An 18,343-nucleotide genomic window follows, 5' to 3' on the forward strand; every position below is an offset into this window, starting at 1 on the left:
TTCCGGGGCGGTGAGCCTGCGGTGTTCGCGGCAGTGCCGGTCGGCGGATCCGAGCGGGGAGGCGGCCGGGTGAAGGTGGCGGGAGACGGTTTTCTGTGACTCCGCGCTGTGTGTCTAGCTGGAGTGTGTGGAGCTGAGGCCTAACCACCCCGCCCCGTATTCCCGGCGCGAATCTCACACTTGCTCCCGCCAGCCCACTGGGTTTCAACGCCAGTTTCCCACACTTCTTAACACAGGTCTTCCCGGATTGTGGGACGCACTTGAACCCAAGTGCTGGGACTGCGGCTTTCTTGTATACAGCTCGCAGAAAGGTTTCTTGAGAGCCTATTAGGATCCGGGACGACACTAGTGAATGGAAAAAAAGGCCTCTGCCTCCTCAGGTTAGACTCTAATAGGGAAGACAAGATCTAACACGCAATTTTAATAACATGCTAGCACTAAGTAGGCACTCAGTAAACGTTTTCTTGACGAAACTACAAGTATGTTTATAGCTAACTTTGTAGCCGAGGTCTATCTAAAATCATCAAATAAGGAGGGTAGACAATTGTTTACGAAGCGGTGTAGGAAAAGGCTCAGGTTTGGAAGATGAAAGGCATGTATTCCTGCTTATTCCAGCAATGCCATAACTAGCTGAGTGAGCCTCTGCGTCATAGGTTTTTCCTGTTTAAAACTGAATATACTGGGGCGCCTGGGTGGCTCAGTTGGTTAAGCGACTGCCTTCGGCTCAGGTCATGATCCTGGAGTCCCGGGATCGAGTCCCGCATCGGGCTCCCTGCTCGGCAGGGAGTCTGCTTCTCCCTCTGACCCTCCTCCCTCTCATGCTGTCTGTATCTCATTCTCTCTGTCTCAAATAAATAAATAAAATCTTTAAAAAAAAAACACACAATATACTGTTTAGAATAATGGGGGCTAATGAGGGTTCTAAGTTGTAAGGTACTCTTACTGATCTAAAATATAATTACAGTTACATATTCAAAACGTAGACTTCTAGAGTTGTATATGGAAATTAAGGAAACTATGTACATAGTTAAAACAAGTGAATTACTGGAGAAAAATGTAACGCTAATGCGTATAAGTAACTTATAATCAGAGTTCAAAAAGAGAGGTTTAGAATTGATGACCCAGGTATGTCATTTCTGCAAACTATAAAAAATAGTGACAGGGTCTGACAAAATGGTTTTAACACAGCAGAGTCTTAGGAAAGTTCTTTTATGTCCCTCCATATTGCAGGCTGTCCTTGTTGGACTTGGCTGGGTTTTAATAGAGCAACTCCTCAGGGAGCCAGTGTGCTTTCAGAACCATAACTCAAGGCAGCCATAATAGAATCATTTTTGGAAACTACAAGGAATATTTTCAGCCTACGAAATACCCACAATCATACCTCTGCTAGTATAGATTGCTTCTTGGAACCTGAGAAAAGATAATTGAGTGATAGGGAGAGATTGTCTTTTTCTTTTTTTCTTTTTTAAAATCTGTTTGCCAACTGCATGATTTATTTGCTGTCCAGCTATATTTTGTCCTTGGAGGCTTTGAGATCTGACTTTATTTTCACTATTCCTCTTCATATGCTGGTATCATACTTAGTGGGAGGGAAAGTGTGATCATTGCTTTAGTTTTCAAGCTGCTCTGGCCAATGGATTTCAGTGGAATTTGAATTAAAATATTTTTTCATCATTAGAAACATTTCCCTACAACTTATAAAACACTGTGTGCAAGTTTTAGATATTTAGAAAATATAGTACAAAGAAGATTTTTAAAAATCCATAATGTTGCCACACAGGGTGAGCTGTTTTTAACATGTGTGGTTAATACTTTCATGCATTTTTATGTATGTTAGATAATACAAGGTTTCCTTTTTTTCCACTTACCATTATTATAGTCATTTTGTGGTGTTATTACGACTGCTTTATAAGCATAATTTCAAACGGATCCTTAATATTCTAGTTATGGCATAATAATTTTACATGATTACTTCCATGTTGTTTGGTTTTTGGTCATCAGTTGCTGTGAAGTGCATCTTTGCGCACAAAGCTTTTTTTTATACAAGATTATTTAGGGGCTGGGTCTGTGTGCTCCAAACAATATAACATTGTCAAGCAACGTTCAGTCACTTATTTATTCAGAAGAGTATTTATTTAGTGCCCACTATGACACAACTTTTAGGAAACTTATTTACGAGGAAAAGACAGGCACCTGTCTGGGTGCCTGGGCAGTATTAATACGGGGTAATAACTTTTATCTCAGAGGTAGGTATTGAATGATGTGGCAGCACATAGTTAGGGAACAGGGGAGGAGATAGAGAAGCCATGCTGAAGAAAATACGGCTGGGCAGACTCTGAAGGAGAGCTGGTGGCGGCCAGTGAAGAACGGAGGAGGGCATCTTGAGCAGGGTAGACAGCACATTCGAAGGCTCAGCATCATCAGATGCATGGGAGCAATATAATTTTTCTGCTTACCTATATGAGGAAGGGTCTAAATGGCCTATACAAAAATTCTCTGAAGAAATATGCAGCTCTGAAAAGAAATATCCAATGAGAGACAACATGGTATTGTGGGCTGAGCGGGGCGTCTGAAGTCAGACTAAGGTTCCATTAAGTTCAGACACAGAAATGGAAGTTAGAAGCTAAAATGGGATAATGAGTCAGAGAAGAGAGAGAAAGGGCAACAGCACTTTACTATCATTCCCATTTAGTTCTAAGTGGTTGCTATTCAGTGATTGGCTCTAAGTGGAGGAGGTATAGCATCCCCTGGAGGATTAGAAGCACACCTGGACCCATTAGGAGTCATGAAGGAGTCCACAGCCCATAACCCCAGCCCTTGGTGAAGTGAGTTTCTGGTTTAGATGATGAAAACCACCATAGCTCCACCCACAGCTGACGCATGGCCCTGGCCTTGTTCTATGCTGTCCTAACCCCCAAGAGCAGGTAAATTCCTGCATCATTATCTTCTGGCCCACTCTGCGGGCCACACAGGGTCTGGCCAGGGTCAGTGACTTCCACGAAGCAAGCTGGCAAGTTCCTAGGATTTCAGGCCACACCACAGGGTTTCCAGGGATTTCACGTTTTTATTCACTTGGCAGATTGCCCCACATGCTCTTTGGGTTAAGCTGAGTGTGCATCCTAGAAGGGCCATGGAGTAAATATACAGAGAAGAACCTGCCTCCATAAATAGCCTTTGGAACTTTCTCTCCTTGTAGAATGTCTAGACTTTTAGTTTAGTTTTAGCTTTTTTTTTTTTTCTATCCTCATAGAATGCTCTAGACCTAATTTTTTAAATTCTTTGACTCTTCAGCTCTAACTTACAGATTTGTTTTCATGTGTTGATTTTATCTTCTCACCTTTAGGAAAACATAATACAGGATGGATGATTCAGCTGAATCCACACTTAGCATTTCTAAAGTCGGTATTTTTGTACATTAGTGTGTGAGGCTTGTGAAGAAGGAGGGAGAGTTTTACTTTCCATAAAATTTCTTGCTCCATGGTTTCTTAACTAAGGGTTTTCATCACCTATTCGGTGGGTGAGATGTTTAGGTTTTGAGGGTTCTAAGCCAGCCAATAATGTCATGAAATCGACCACTGTGTCAATGTTGTGCTTCTGGGTGGTTGTGTCCTTCAAAACACATAAGACACTCAACCAGCTAAAAGAGATGAGCTCAGAGATGTTGGCTCGGAGGAAAAGAAGGATCACATTGAGGTCATTGATAGGGCAGCCCAGCATCTTTCTGCTGAGGAGATCAAAAGCTGGGAGCATCTCATAGACGGATAGTAGTCGTTTGTCCCACCGACATAGTCGTGTGAGGTTGTATATTATCACTGGAACCAACAGGGTGTATATTGTTATACTGGAGAGACTAGCAATTTGCAAAACTGACAGAGAGGTCAGCCTGCACGTGATTAGATGGGGCATGTGGGTCTCATCACTTAGCAGCCCTGTCTTGACGGAACAGCTGAATTCCTCTTGGGAGAAGACATCCAGGTGGAAGTGGCCAAGGTACAGGTAGATGGCTGAGGTGAAGAGGAGCAAGAGGGAGTTCCTCAGCAGGTAGGTAGCCACTAGGGAATGTGAGCGCTGCTTACATGCCAGGTACCGCTCTAGCAAGGGGAATTCGAAGTATCGTTCTTTCCGTGCCCTGGGCAGGGGAAGAAAGGAAGCAGGGTTAGGAGAGATCATTTAGAACCATATCCTGAGAGAGCCATGTGGGGACGTAATGGAATCTGTGCGTCCGATGTGGCGTTCTTGGCTCACATGAAAATCTGCCTTCCCTGAGCATAACCACTCCTCTCCCCTAAGAGGTGTGTCAGCAGATCTTCATTCTCCAACTAATGAGTGCAATGTGGTCAACCCAGTGAATGATCAGTGAATAACCAATGGTCACACTCGATTTCTGCCCAGCAAAGCAGACTAAACCTTCAAGCTAAAATGGGATTCTTAGGAAGCAATAGGCTTATTGAATTAGCACTGGACTGGGAGTCTAGATAACCACATTCTGGTTCTTGGTCTGTATACTCTGTGGATGATTTTTAGGCCAATTCACCTATTTTATAAAAATAAACATGCTAACAGGTATTTGTTGAGACCTGTGGTGTTCAGGCACATGTAAGCCAGTCTCAGCTCTGAAGGCGCTTACGGTCTGGCTTGTGGGGAAGAGGCAGATAAGATATGCAAATAGGAAATAAAAATCATGCTTGATTTGTGGCTAAAATGATGGATACAAACCATGGTGTTGTAAAAGTTAGGAGAGAGGTAATGGCACGGACCACAGTGTTCGGAAACCTTTACAGAGAATACTGTCTTAGAGATGGCCTTCAAGAGGTAGATGGAGTCCAGAAAGATAGATGGCAGAGGAGCTTTTTCCAGAGGAAAAAGCATGTGTACAAACACGAGACAGAATACGGTTTCAAGTCTCAGCTCAATGCTCCTCTTGGTGGGGCGCCCCCTGGCCGCCCAATTTAAAACTGCACCACACCACCACCCTCCAGCTTTCCTGACCCCCTCACCCAGCTTTACATTTTTTCCCCTTCAAACCACATATCTTCTGCCATGTAATTTGCTTTCGTGTTGTGTTTATTTGTTGTCTGTTTCCCCTCAGTAGAATGTGAGCCCCATATGGGTAGGGGTAGCTTTGTCTCCTCCCCACCCCTGCCCCCAACACACACAGCACACACTGATGGGTCCGAAGCACCCAGAACAGCACCTGGGATGCAGTAAAGGATGCACGAATGCTTCAGTGAATGAATGGTTATTCAGGAGAAGGGGAGGAGACTGCCTGGGTGGAGTGGGAGGTTTCTGTCACTTGGTGGTCAGAGGTGTGAAAAAGTAGTTGGTGACAGTGTGTAGAAGGCCTTGGAAAAATAGTTGGGAGAATTTGGGTCTTTTTCTGGAGGCACGGGGGGGAGGGTCTGAGCGGGGGGGATGGTATATGGAAGTGGTACATTAGAGACATTAGTCCCTTTGTGACTCGGGGTGTTCATCTGTCAACTAAGGAAGAGTCCTTTCTCTCCTCCCTGTAGAGAAATGATAGAAAGTGAGTGAGATGGTATCTTAAACACTCTGGATTCTTGAGAAGGATGGTACAGAGAGTTTAAAGATGACCCTGCACAAGGATATTGTGTTAACGTGCAGTTGAGTCCTTCAGAAAGGGGTGGGAGAGGCCACTCACTTCTCCAGCTCATCCCAGAAATCATGCGGGTCTGAGCTCTTCTGCCGGATCTTCAACATGTGCTGCACCAGGCGGATGGAGCGATTATAGGATTTGTCCAGTTCGCTGATGATGAAGAGCAGATCTGAGCTGAGGGCCGGCGCCGCCGCATACTGCCACAGCAGAATGGGCAGGTACATGACCACAGCCAGGGCCAGCAGGGAGTAGGGGAGGGCCTGTGGGGCGAGAGTGAGCTGAGGAGGGAGGCCCAGGGTGCAGGGGCCTTGTAGACAGAGCTCTGAGTGAGGGGCTCTCATTCCCTGCTTCCTGCCTCAGAAAGGGGAGGCAGGTGGGGAATGAGCCACCACAGGCCCAGGACTTAAGGCTCTCCGCTGACTTGGCTGAATATAGTGAAGCCCAGAGGAGAAGGGATGGTGGGTCTCTCTGCTCCCCAGCTCCACTCCTCAGATCTGGAGTCTGTGTAGGTGTGGAGGACCCCAGGGAGGGCAAAGGGAGGGAGAAGGACAGAGGGAGGGAAGGAAGGAGAGAGAAGGGGAGAAGGGGACAGAGAGAGAACATGAGAACACACCCCCTGTTCCCTATGAATGTTAGCCTGGGTCGCTAACCAGAGATCACGGCCAACTGTGGTCATGGCGTCACATCCTGGGGGAGAGCGACCTTCATTCTCAATCTTCATTCTCCATCAACCTCTCTTTCTTTGACTGCTCCAAGTTCTTATTGCTAGGCATCCAGAGTCTGTTAGCTTTCAAAGCCCAGCCAGGGGCCCCAACGTCGCTGAGGGGAGGAGGTCAAATCCCACATCCTCCATGCCTTCCCTGACTCCTCTCCTGTGCGGTGGTCCTTTCATCTCTGCAGTCGTGGTCATGCCAAACGACACCCTCAGGGACTGCCTTGGAATTCGTTGGGGGCCACTTCTGTTATGCATGTACACAAGCTGACATTGAGGTACGTGGGAGTCTTGTGTTCTCAACTAGACAATATGCTACTTGAGACAAGCCACTATTTTGGCCACAGTAAAAACTCTACTTGTTGTAGGCTTTTTGAAGCTACATTTGTGCTAGGTGCTTCACCTGCATGTTTCTTTTGATCATCAGGAGGATGCTGCCGGGCAGGCACTATTAATATCTCTATCTTACAGACAAGGAGACTGAAGCACGAGAAGGTTAAGTGACCTGGCCAGGGTTACACATCTCGTGGGTGGGGGAGCAGAATCGGGAACTAGGCAGTCTGATTTGGGGGCTTATTCCCTTAAAGACTACTTGACTATAGCTTTTCTTGAAGTAGGGATGCTTTTTATATTAGAGGAGAGTTTGAAGAAAAAGAGGGAGGATGCATATTTGGTGGCAGCTAGGTAGAGAAGAAAAAGGTGTGTGTGTGTGTTTCTGAACTAAACACCAGAGACAGGTTAGGAAAACTACACCAGTCCACTCGAGAAAATCAGAACCTTTTCATTCCTGTTCAAGAAATGGCATTTCTTGAAAATAAACTTCACTCCCAGAGATTCTGTTTCAGTGGGTTTGAAGTGGAGCCAGGGAATCTGGGTATAAAGAGCACTCAGGCGATCCTGACAGACCGTTTAACTCTTTTCTGACATTTGAATCTCGTCTGCAATATCTTGACCTTGTTGCCATCTGGATCCCACTTGAACACTTGTGACAGAGACCCCCATGAACTCTTTCCATTAAGTCTCTGGTTTTGTCTGGGTCCCAGACCTGTGTGGCCTTTGGAGGCCTTGTAAACTGTCATAACTGGAAAACGTCATGAGTGACTTCCGATTCAACATCGTGAATTGGACACCCATGACTTCTGATCCCTCGTGAAGCCCCACAAGAATGACAATAAGGGGATAAAAAAGACCTAATTCTATCAGGACAAGGAAAACAGAAGACAAGAGCCATAAAACATTGCAAACTGGAAAGCAGTATCATGCTAGGAAATGGTGGCCCGTGGGCAGGATGGGGAGTTGAGGCAGGCCAAACAAGCTGTTTTTGCACCATAGGGCTGGAAAGACCCAGGAATTGCAGATATGAGGTACCTCTGAAAATGGAGGTACAGGTGGGCCTGCCAACAGGAGTATTGAAAAAACAGACCCACTGATCCTCCCTGTAACGTGACGCACTGATCAAGCGACTGCCCTTTCCATCCCCTGGCAGAGGCTTGTGGTTCACTCTTTGGAAACATTAAACCAAAGAGCTTTTGCACTTGGCTCCATTGAGGGCAGGGGAACAGCACTGAGAACTGCGTTAGTTGAGTGAATACTAGGTGCTGAGACCCACAGCTGAGTTCCTAGAGGGTTGGCAGCTGAGCTTAGTACCCACTGCCCCCTGCCCCCTCTGCGCAGATTAAGGATCCAGTGATTCTTCTTGGGGACCGGCCCAAGATAAAGGATTACACACACCGATATTTGAGGTTTCCCCAGTGAAATGGCCCAAAGGCTTCACTGTAATCAGAAGGCTGGTCAGCCAGCCTCACCCATGGGCACGAAGGTTCCAATCAGATAAAAGTGGGCAACCAAAGATCACCGGACGCTTGAAGAAACACAGGAGTCAATGATGAAAATAAAAAAGCAGGGGGCGGGGTGGTGAAGAGACCAGAGAGAAGACAATGATGTGGCTCTGGCCTGCCCCGCCCCGCCCCGCAGTGGCCGGATGGAGCCCAGCCCACCTTACCTTGTGAGGCCACAGGGACTTCATCTTGTGCTGGCCCAGCTCATCCAGTTCGTGGTGAACAAGCGAGTCCCAGCAGGAACTGTCCACGTAGGCGGCCTGCCGGATGCTGAAGTTACTGGGAGAGAAGCAGCGGATGGGAGGCCCTGGAACAGGAACATGGCTTGGGAACAGCCCGGAGCTGGAGCGGAGGAATGGGGACCCAGGGATCACCCAGCCGAGAGCCTTCCAGGGGTTGCCTCCACAGCTCTGCTAATTTCCATCTCTGGCAGGCACTTTCTCCATCCCAGGCCCCAGTTTCTGGGGGCCACACGGCCAAGTCACCACAGGTCTGTTTGGCTCAGGCCTGCCCATGTGACTGGCCTTTGACGTGGGTTCTTTCCTCTCGGAGCTCCCCCTGGACTCCCAGACACGGGGGCAGTGGGGGCGCCCCCCACTCCTGGGTTTGGGGGTGAGACCTTCCTGAGAGGACTGACATCTTCTAGGTTCTAAACTTTAGAGGGTTAATTGCCTGGGCTTCTGCGCCCACATCCAGAGAAAGGGTGAGCAGGTTGTGCTGAAAGGAAAGTGGGCTCGGTGGGGGGAGAGTTTTGTTTTCCTGTCATTCTCTAGAGAGAGAAAGAAATGGGAACCAATGGTTCTTTCCATCTTGTGGGTGAATGAAGAGGCAGTGCACGGTTGAGATAACCCCTTGGGAAACATAGGAAGCTAATCGCACAGCCAGAAAAGAAAGCCAGAAATCCCAGTTCTCAGGAAGTCTACCTTTTCTTTAACAGGAAATTTGCTGAGTTAATCTAGTGCCTAGAACAGCAGATATACGTGTTTGTTCATGTTTGCGTGTGTGGCCACAGTCTGTGGAGAAGAAGGAATGGATTTATTTAGCACGTATGATATGTCAGGCTCTTAATGTATGTCCTCAAATCGGAAGCCTGGGAGGGGGAGAGTAGGAGAAGGCTGAGACGGTAAGAGACTCGTCTAAAGCATGGTTGACTAGGACCGTTAGCGGTCCGGGGTCCTGAAAACATGGAACTCCAATCTCTCTCATCCATATGAAAATCAAAATAAAAGTTTATTTTATTGCAATGCATAAAATATATGAAATACTGAGATTTAAACTAAATGATTTTATTATAAAAGTTGGGAAATGACTTTCAAAATTTTCGGTACCTTTGCTCTGTTGATGCCCTTAACCCCTGCATCGCCTGCCTTTTGGGTAATGCCCAGGCCAGAGTCACAAAAGCTGGACAGTGTGGGAGCTGTCTCACTTCAGAGCCCAGGCACAGAGGGAAACAAAGCGGGGTCTCTCATACACCGGGTCTTTTTTTTTTTTTTTAAAGATTTTATTTATTATTTGACAGAGAGAGACATAGTGAGAGAGGGAACACAAGCAGGGGGAGTAGGAGAGGGAGAAGCAGGCTTCCCCGCGGTGCAGGGAGCCCGATGTGGGGCTCGATCCCAGGACCCTGGGATCATGACCTGAGCCAAAGGCAGACGCTTAACGACTGAGCCACCCAGGCGCCCCTCTCGTACACCGGGTCTTGGAGGCCACTTACCGGAGGAGAACTGCTGGGCAAATGCCAGGGACATCAGCAACAAGGGGAAGCCCACAGCTATGAACTTGACCATGCGGTCCAGGGGAAGTTCCAGGCGCAGTCCTTTGAGGCGGGGGCCTCTGCGGTCAGGCAGCAGGGCATCTGACAGCATGTATTCTGCAGCTGTGTGTGCGAGCGACATGGTGCCAGGGACCTTCGGGGTGCGGCGGCGGCAGGAAGGGTCCCAGGACAGTGGTGTGGGGAGATGGCCTCTTCAGGCAGCTGGCTTTGAGCAGACAGTGCCCGCAGCCCCAGCCTCGCGGGGATCTGTGCTAGGACCAGGCACTGGTTCTCTAAATAACCGGCCAGGCCCTGAGCCAGGCATCTGGTAATTAGAGGGAGGTATAGCTTAGTGGGTCCTCACTGGAGGAGGGTCGGGCGTCAGCCGGGGCTGGTGCCAGGCTCCTCTCTCTGGATTGTCCCCGAGCAGATGGAGCCCCGTGGCTTTATGCTGCCCTCTCATTAATAAAGTATTTTTGGTGGGGTGGTGGAGAGAAGGAGGGTTGTGGAGCCAGGGCCCCCCATGTAATTGGTGTGGAATTTGGGTGGAGATTGCTTAAATCTGTTGAAGGCCCTCATTTTGTGGTTAGGGTGGGAGTGGGGCCCCCAAGACCTAGCTAGGATTGTTGCTCCTACATTGTATTCTTTGTCTCCGTGATGATTTTCGCCTTGGGCCCAGGCTCTTTCCCAGAAACTACTCTATATTTGCTGTTAAATTTCCTTCCCTGCCTTTGGTCTTCTCCCACAGTGTTTCAGCCACATACATACAGTTTCCATCTATTTACAATTTTTTTTTTAGCCTCCGTGAGTTCTCTAGAAAGCTGGGGGATGGGTGGCAGTATTGAATAGTGGAAAGAACATGGCCTTTAAAATTTGGAGGAAAAAGTCTCCCACTGTAGACCTAGCAGTACTCATTTTTTTTTTTTTTATTACGTGACTTTAGGCAAGTCACTTTTGGTTCAGTATTCTCATCTATCAAATGGTATTATGTTGTAATCTTACAAGATTGTGAGGATTGATTAAGAGTATTGTATGTGAAGGTGCCTTGTAAGCTAAAGTGTAGGGCAAATGTCAACTCTATTTCAACTTGGTGGAGTTGGGTGGGTGGAAAAGCAAACACTGGGCATAGGGCACTCTTGTCTCTAGCACCACCTCTAGACTTGGCAAGAGAGGACCTGACCTTGGCCTTCACACTGGACCCCTTTGGCTGTATCCTTACAAGGCAAAGAGTCCCTGGGGCTAGGGGGAAGTGTCCATTGGGAGGTAGGCCACTCTCCTAGCACCTGGGACACTGTAATTCCCTGTCGAGGTGGCCCCGGCCTGCTTCCAGGGCCGGTACAGGCCTTCTCCTCAGGTGCGTCCTCCCAAGGGTAGATCATGCTGCTGGTGTGCACTCCTGGGCTTAAGAAATTGCTTGTTGTAGGGATCTGGATAGAATTTAAAAGCCGTGGAGTGCCCACACATGTAACTGTGAGGCTTCTGGCAATGTGGGACTTAGGTGGTTTGGGAAGAAGGGATCTGGGAATTCTGAGGATTCTAAATTCAAACCTGGCATTCCTGATCATTAATGATTATTATCATTATGTGTGTGTATATGTGTGACAAGGTAGACAGATAGAACATATTTTATTTAACAGTTAGCTTGATTTATAACTTTAAAATGTTTAGGTATATGGTCTGTGGGCCTCTATTTGAACTGTTTTTTCCTGGGCTCACAAATGTCCAGGCTGGGCCTGCCTCTCTCTCCATCCCCAGGCTAGAGGCCAACTCTGATTCTCAGCTGCCCTGTGTGCAAAGTGGAATAATCCAGGCATGGGAACAGGATCTATTCTATTCCCCATTAGTCTCTCCACACTCTCATTTCTGTATCTTTTCACTGTGTGTGTTTTTGCCAAATGTTCATTATTGGTTTGTATGTATGTATTTTCTTTTGCCTAAATCATTTTACATTTTGTTGGAGTATAATTTACATTGATATGCACATATCATAAGCATAAAGTTCAATAAACTTTCCTTTGATCAAGAACTAGAACCTTGCTAACACCCCAGAAGCCACTTTTGTCCTCCTTCCTAAGTATAATTTCCCAAAAGATAATCATTATGCTAACTTCTAATAACATACATTAGTGTTGTCTTCTTTATACTTTCTAGAAACGGCATCATATGGATATATTCTTTTGTGTCTGGCTTCTTTTGCTCTACATTTATTCTTTTTTTTTTCGGTGGTTTCAGTTTGTTAAAATTTGGTTAAAGATTTTGCATTTATATTTACAAAAAAGAACAAGCTTGATCCTGTTTTCCTTTCTTGGAAGGACTCTGGCACATAATGCTGGCCTTATGAAAAGAATTAGAAAAGACTTCTTTTTAATTTGTTCTCTGGAAAAGTTTGTGCAAGATCAGTGTCAATTCTCTTCACTAAATATTTGCAAGAATTCATAAATGAAGCCATCTAGGCATGGGGTTTTCTTTGTGGGGAAGTTTTAGTTAATGGATTCAGTTTCCTTAATAAATATTTGACTTCGGATTTTCTGGTCTCTCTTCTATTAGCTTAAATGCACTAGTTTTCTAATGCTGCATAAAAACTGTACTAAAACTGAGGGCTTAAAACAGGCATATATTTACTTAACCTCCTCAGTTGCCTGTTGATGAACACTCATTTTGCTTATACTCCTCGTGCCACTGAACATGTGTATTTCCCCTTATGGTCCTTCAGGAGAATTCAATTGGGATATATACGGAGGATCTAGAGGTTTTAGGTCATAGGGCAGCATATAGTCACTTTATCTTAAGTAGTATATTGTTCTCTAGAATGGCCATGGTGCATAAAGTTCATCTCAAAGCGTCTGTAGATCAGAAATTTAAGAGCGGCTTGGCTGGGTTGTTCTGACTCAAGATCTCTCACGAAGTTATAGGCAAGATGTTGACTGGGGTTGCAGACAACCAAAGGCTTTGGTGGGACTGGAGGATCCAAATCCAGGTGCACCCAGTGATCATTGGCTGGAGTCTCATTGGGTGTTGGCAGGAGGCCTCCATTTCTTATCACAGGGGCCTCTCCATGGGGGCAACATGGCAGCTGGTTTTCCCAGAGCGGATACTCCAACAGATAGATCAAACAGGAAGCTGTAATGCCTTTCAGGACTTCACCTCTGACGTTGCAATGGCTGTTTCTATTTTTTTCCTATTCAATAGAAGGGAGCCATGAAATCCAGCCCATATTCAAGGGGAGGGGAATTAGGCACCACATTTTGAAGGGAGTGTCAAAAAATATGTGACATGTTTTAAAAGCACTACAGGTGACTAGTTAAATTTTTGAGGAAATTGTCCATTTTTCAAACAAATTGTCAAATTTATTTTGCATACCAGTATTTATTATATCCTCTCATTATATTGTAGCAATATTTTATCATGAAAACATTAAATATAGAGCAAAGTTGAAAGCTTATACAGTGAACATCTGTAATATTTCTACCATTAGCATATTTTACTCTGCTTGATTTTTTTTTTAAAGATTTTATTTATTTATTTGACAGAGAGAGACACAGCGAGAGGGAACACAAGCAGGGGGAGTGGGAGAGGAAGAAGCAGGCTTCCCACTGAGGAGGGAGCCCAATGCGGGGCTTGATCCCAGGACCCCAGGATCATGACCTGAGCCGAAGGCAGACACTTAACAACTGAGCCACCCAGGCGCCCCACTGTGTTTGATTTTTTACACATCTATCTACCCACCCCTCTATCTACCCATCAATCCATGTTATTTTTCTGGGTATATGTCAAAGTAAATGGCAAATATTCACATACTTCTCTAAATACTTCACCATGCATATCACTAATTATACTTAAAATATGTTTACAGTTTGTTTCTTTTAAGGTAAAATTTACGTACAATGATGCACAAAGCTTAAGTGTGCATACACAGAATTTGACAAATGCATACACAGGTATAATCCACACCTACTCAAGATTAGAACGTTCTCATCACTCCAGAAAATTCCATTTTATTCTTTTTTAAGGATCCCAATTTTCTGGTGAAAACCCCCACACTTTCATCTAATTCATCCATTCTCTATTTTCTTGATCATATTAATAAGAATTGTTTTCAAATCCTTGTTGCCAACTCCAGAATTGGGATGATCTGAAGATCTGCTTCTACTGTCTCCTTTTTGCAAATGGTCTTACCTCCTTGTCATTTTTGCACTATATGCTGAACATTGTGGATAAAAGAACTAACTGTAAGAACCAGAGATGGCTCTAGATGATGCTCTCTTTTGCCAGAGATGTTTCCCCTTTCTTTTGTTAGGTACAGAGGGTAAGATGCTCATCACTGAATCCGATCAGGGACTGAGCTGAGTTAGGTCAGTGCTGGAGTTTTAATAAGATTCATTCCACAACTTAATTTTTTCTAATCTTAGAGCCTGATCTTTCCAGATTTTTGATGGGGAGTCTGTTGGGTCTTTGTCTCTTAATCTCTGGAAGACTGGAGAGGTTCTATTATCCTCTTTAGAGGATTTCAGCTTAATTCTTTCGCCTCCCACTGCATGTAGTTAGTTTCACAATATGGCCCCTGTTTTGAAGGAGAGACGGGTTGGGTGAGTTTGTATCAGTGAGTTGAATGCAGGCTCCTTCCCTGTGCAGTGTTTTTGTTTCCTAAATACCGCAGAGTGTAGGAGATTTCACTGTTGGTCTAGTCCAGGGTGAGTTGGCACCCACAAGCAGAAAATTCCTCCAGGGTAAAAATTCCTGGACATTGTCCTCTTACCTCGAAATGGGTCTGTCCCTTCTGGAAGTTTAATTCATCTTGTCCTCATTTCTTCCATAGCTTCCTGATATCCTGATTAAAAAAGCATAATTTTATAGTTAATATAGCCTTTTATTCCCTGCCATGACATATTGCACTTTACCCAAAAGTCTATGTACTAGAATTTTAATATTCATAAGTGATTTTGTGTTTCATATCTCATTTTCTTTCTTTTTTTTTTAACTCAGCCCCGTGCCTCTAAAGTCAATTCATGTTGCTATGTTCACAGCTAATCTGTTGTTTTTACTGCTGCAAAATATTTCATTTTACCTCCTCATTTGCTTGTTGATGAACACACATTTTGCTTGTACTCCTTGTGCCACAGAAAATGTACATTTCCCCTTGTGGTCCTTCAAGAGAATTCCATTGGGATATATATGGAGGACCTGGAAGTTTTAGGTCATAGGGCAGCATATAGTTACCTCGTCTTTTTTTTTTTTTTTTAATAGTTACCTCGTCTTAAGTCATATCATATTGCTCTCTAGAATGGCTGTGGCTCATAAAGTTTCTCACATTTCCACATCTTCACTGATAGTTAACACCATTCGACTTTAAAATTTGTGTCAGTGTTATTGAATATAATAAGTATAGGTTCTCAAAATGTTGTCCAGGAACCCCTGAGAGTATCTGAGGAGCTTTTAAGGGGTCCATAAGGTCAAAACTATTTTCATACTAATATTAAGACACTATTTGGTCTTTTAACTCCCATTCTTGCAGGACAGTGTAGTGGTGTTTTCCAGAGCTGCATGATATGTGGTATTTCAATGGCTTCTCCTATAGCAAGCAATCCAAGAGGGAACAATCTGAGCATGAATGCATCAAACCCATAGAATAATCTCAGAGGTTTTGCTCAGGGCTTTGGACTCGCCCTCTCTGACGCTGATGTGGAGGATGCTGGAGAGAAAAGGCATAGGAAACAAAGATTGTTAATAGCCACGACAACATTGAATTAAGCCGAAAAGAAAATTGTCACGTCAATATCATGCATGCTAGTATATGGGAGAAGCAATGGCTGATGAATAACTCACAAAAGGACAACTTTAATACCAGGCACGATGTCTATTGTCGAACCAATCAACCCCATTATAAATACCACAACTACCAGCTGGGATCTGGCTTGATGAGACCTGATGACAGCATGCTGTGGTCAGCGTGTAACCCCAGCCACTGACAAACACAAGCTAGGAACAGAGCTGTGACATGCTGTCCTCAAATGGTGTCTCGGACACAAAGTTCATCAGTACCTTAGGGGTAATCATAGAGCAGTTGCCGAGATCCATAAATTACAAGTTTCTGATGAAGTAGTATACGGGAGTGTGAAGCTGAGAAGTAGGAAATATTAGAGCAATCAAGACCAGGCTCCCCACCGTGGTGCTCTCTAGTAGAGGGCCTGGAGCCCTGGCTGCCTTGTGCAGCCCCTGAGAATGAACTCTGTCCCTGTAGAGGTATGTTGTGCAGCAATTCTCTTCCCGGTAGGAGGCCAGGTATGAGCATCTGCCCCCACTGAACTGTGTTTTACTCTTCTCACTACACTCAATGTTTGTTAGGAGTCAGATGAGCTGGGCAGTGTTTCAGAGATCAGCATGGTTAGAGGAAATGGCCAAGACCTGGAGTTTTTACTGCCTACAGTCTTTTCCATACATTTAGAGATAAAGCTTTTTGTGTTGCATTTCTTGGGTCTGGATGTGTATTTTGCTTCAGAAATTTAATCTCCTTTTTCATAGAGGCAATCCCAAAATATTCACCAGAACATGATAATGTAAAGCTGACATTATCCCAAATCCAGGGAGTACAGCGTGGTGTGGTTATAGTTATACCATGTACTGAATGACAAGTCCTGTCCTTATCTGCAAAGTGAGAAGTCAAAATATCAACTCTTAAGGTGTTCTGTAAACCCAAAATGGGATAATGCATATGGAAATATTTTTTTCAAATGCTCAGTTGCTATAGAAATATGAATTGCCATCAGGCAGCTGGAAATTGACTTTAGATTTTCCCTGGACCTGAAGCTCTATGATCCAATACAGCAGGAGAGGTTAGTTACCAGCTAAATCAGAGGGCAGTAGTTGGGGTGACAGTACCATGTGGTCAAAAAGGGGTACAGTCTGCACTCTGACAAGCCATGCATATCAGTATTTTTTTTTATTATGTTCAATTAGCCAACATGGGTGATGGGTATTAAGGAGGGCATGTGTGGTTACGCATATCAGTATTAATGGAGATCGACTCATTGAATTTTATTTTATTTATTTATTTTTTAAGATTTTACTTATTTATTTGACAGAGAGCACACAATCAGGGGGAGCAGCAGAGGGAGAGAGAGAAGCGGCTCCCCACTGAGCAGGGAGCCTGATGCGGGGCTCGATCCCAGGACCCTGGGATCATGACCCGAGCTGAAGGCAGACGCTTAACCGACTGACCCACCCATGTGCCCCGACTCACTGAATTTTAATGCACCCAGTTGTAGAAGTTAGAAGACCATGAAGAAACTGTTTTACATGCTTGCATGTGGTATATGCATGATGTAGCCAAAGATGAAGGAAAGAAATAAAAAACAAGGAATTGTATATATCCATAAAAAAGATGTAAATTATCACATTTATCTGTGAAAAATTATATATGCTTGTGAGTGTATGTAATGAAAACTGTAAAAAAGCAGAAAAGAAGTAGGATATAGTACTTTGTGTATTTATGCCAGTAACTAGATTTTCTTTATACATGAAACTGAATCCAAATTGGTAGTTGGGTTAAGCCCCATGATGCTGGAAAGTCAGCATCTATGACTCCCTACAGTGTTCTATTAAAGAAAGATTAGATTATATCAACTGAGAATTTTCTAGCTTGAAAAATTCAGGAATCAGAATAATTTTATAGCTTAAAAATTGGGTAGATTAGGCTTGGAATATAGCTTATCTCAATAAAATTGGGAAAAAAGATGAGTTCTATCTTTTGTCTGTACTCAGAGGAGCTCAGGAAAATTCAGGTTAGGTCAGGGTTAAAAGTAGGTGAAGCCAGAAATAGAACGTAATATGTTCACAGATCAAAAGAAAAATGATTTGAGTGGGGAACCAGATCCCCTCCTCTGTGTATCCTTTCTTTTGGGGTCCCAAGAAGTCTGTCCTTAAATTCCCGTCTTATGTCATACTCCACCCCTCAGAGTGGAGTATGCAGAAATATTAAGAGGCACATAGAAAGTCACGGGGACAGCATTCACTCTAGAAAAAAGAAAACAGAACCAGGAAAGAAACATACTCATAGTACAGTAAACATTAAGTATTGAGAAATTCAAACTGTGATGTACCTATGTTGGGGGGATAGGAGAGAAGAATTGGGGGGTTCAGCGAGTATAAGAGAACTAAATCCAAATCAAATCTAATTCCCTTAGCAAATAACTCATAATAACTATAATGAATTAGAAACTATTCTGGGCCCTGAATTAGCGAATAATGTCTAAATTATGTCTAAATAATTAAGTGAATCAACAAAAGCACTCTAAGCATATTATTTAAGTCTGTTTTCCATCTTGACTGTGTGACCCTGAGCGAGTTATATGACCACAGGAAGCCTAGGCTCCCTTAGCTAGAGCTTGGGAATTATTATAGTAGCTACTTCATAGGATCGTGAGGTTTAA

The 18,343-nt window shown here is 44.4% G+C and overlaps 2 protein-coding genes and 1 long non-coding RNA gene across 7 annotated transcripts in view; 2 read left to right on the forward strand and 1 right to left on the reverse strand.

Annotated features, from left to right (window-relative positions):
• SIAE (sialic acid acetylesterase) overlaps positions 1 to 18,343 on the forward strand; it is a 127,356-nt gene that overhangs the window by 49,689 nt on the left and 59,324 nt on the right. The gene's annotated exons all lie outside the window — the stretch shown is intronic.
• Positions 102 to 13,167, forward strand: LOC145716291 (uncharacterized). Its single transcript, XR_014138874.1, has 2 exons — positions 102 to 380; positions 5,678 to 13,167. It is a non-coding gene; the product is annotated as an uncharacterized LOC145716291 (long non-coding RNA).
• Positions 3,339 to 10,059, reverse strand: PANX3 (pannexin 3). Its single transcript, XM_081799231.1, has 4 exons — positions 9,879 to 10,059; positions 8,329 to 8,471; positions 5,660 to 5,874; positions 3,339 to 4,129 (listed from the first exon to the last, which is right to left on the reverse strand). The coding sequence occupies exons 1-4, from the start codon at positions 10,057 to 10,059 to the stop codon at positions 3,490 to 3,492; spliced, it is 1,179 nt and encodes a 392-aa protein (XP_081655357.1). The 3' UTR covers positions 3,339 to 3,489.

The sequence above is a fragment of the Leptonychotes weddellii genome, chromosome 11 (genome assembly GCF_054177405.1).
Source record: "Leptonychotes weddellii isolate Sample4059 chromosome 11, ASM5417740v2, whole genome shotgun sequence".
Classification (NCBI taxonomy): Eukaryota; Metazoa; Chordata; class Mammalia; order Carnivora; family Phocidae; genus Leptonychotes; species Leptonychotes weddellii.

Excerpts from the sequence above, each read along its gene's own strand:
- PANX3 (XM_081799231.1), bottom strand. The coding sequence starts at position 10,059 with ATGTCGCTCGCACACACAGCTGCAGAATACATGCTGTCAGATGCCCTG. Across the intron at positions 8,472-9,878 it reads TGCCCAGCAGTTCTCCTCCG|GGCCTCCCATCCGCTGCTTC; the intron begins GTAAGTGGCCTC and ends TTCCTGTTCCAG. Across the intron at positions 5,875-8,328 it reads AGTCCCTGTGGCCTCACAAG|GCCCTCCCCTACTCCCTGCT; the intron begins GTAAGGTGGGCT and ends CTCGCCCCACAG.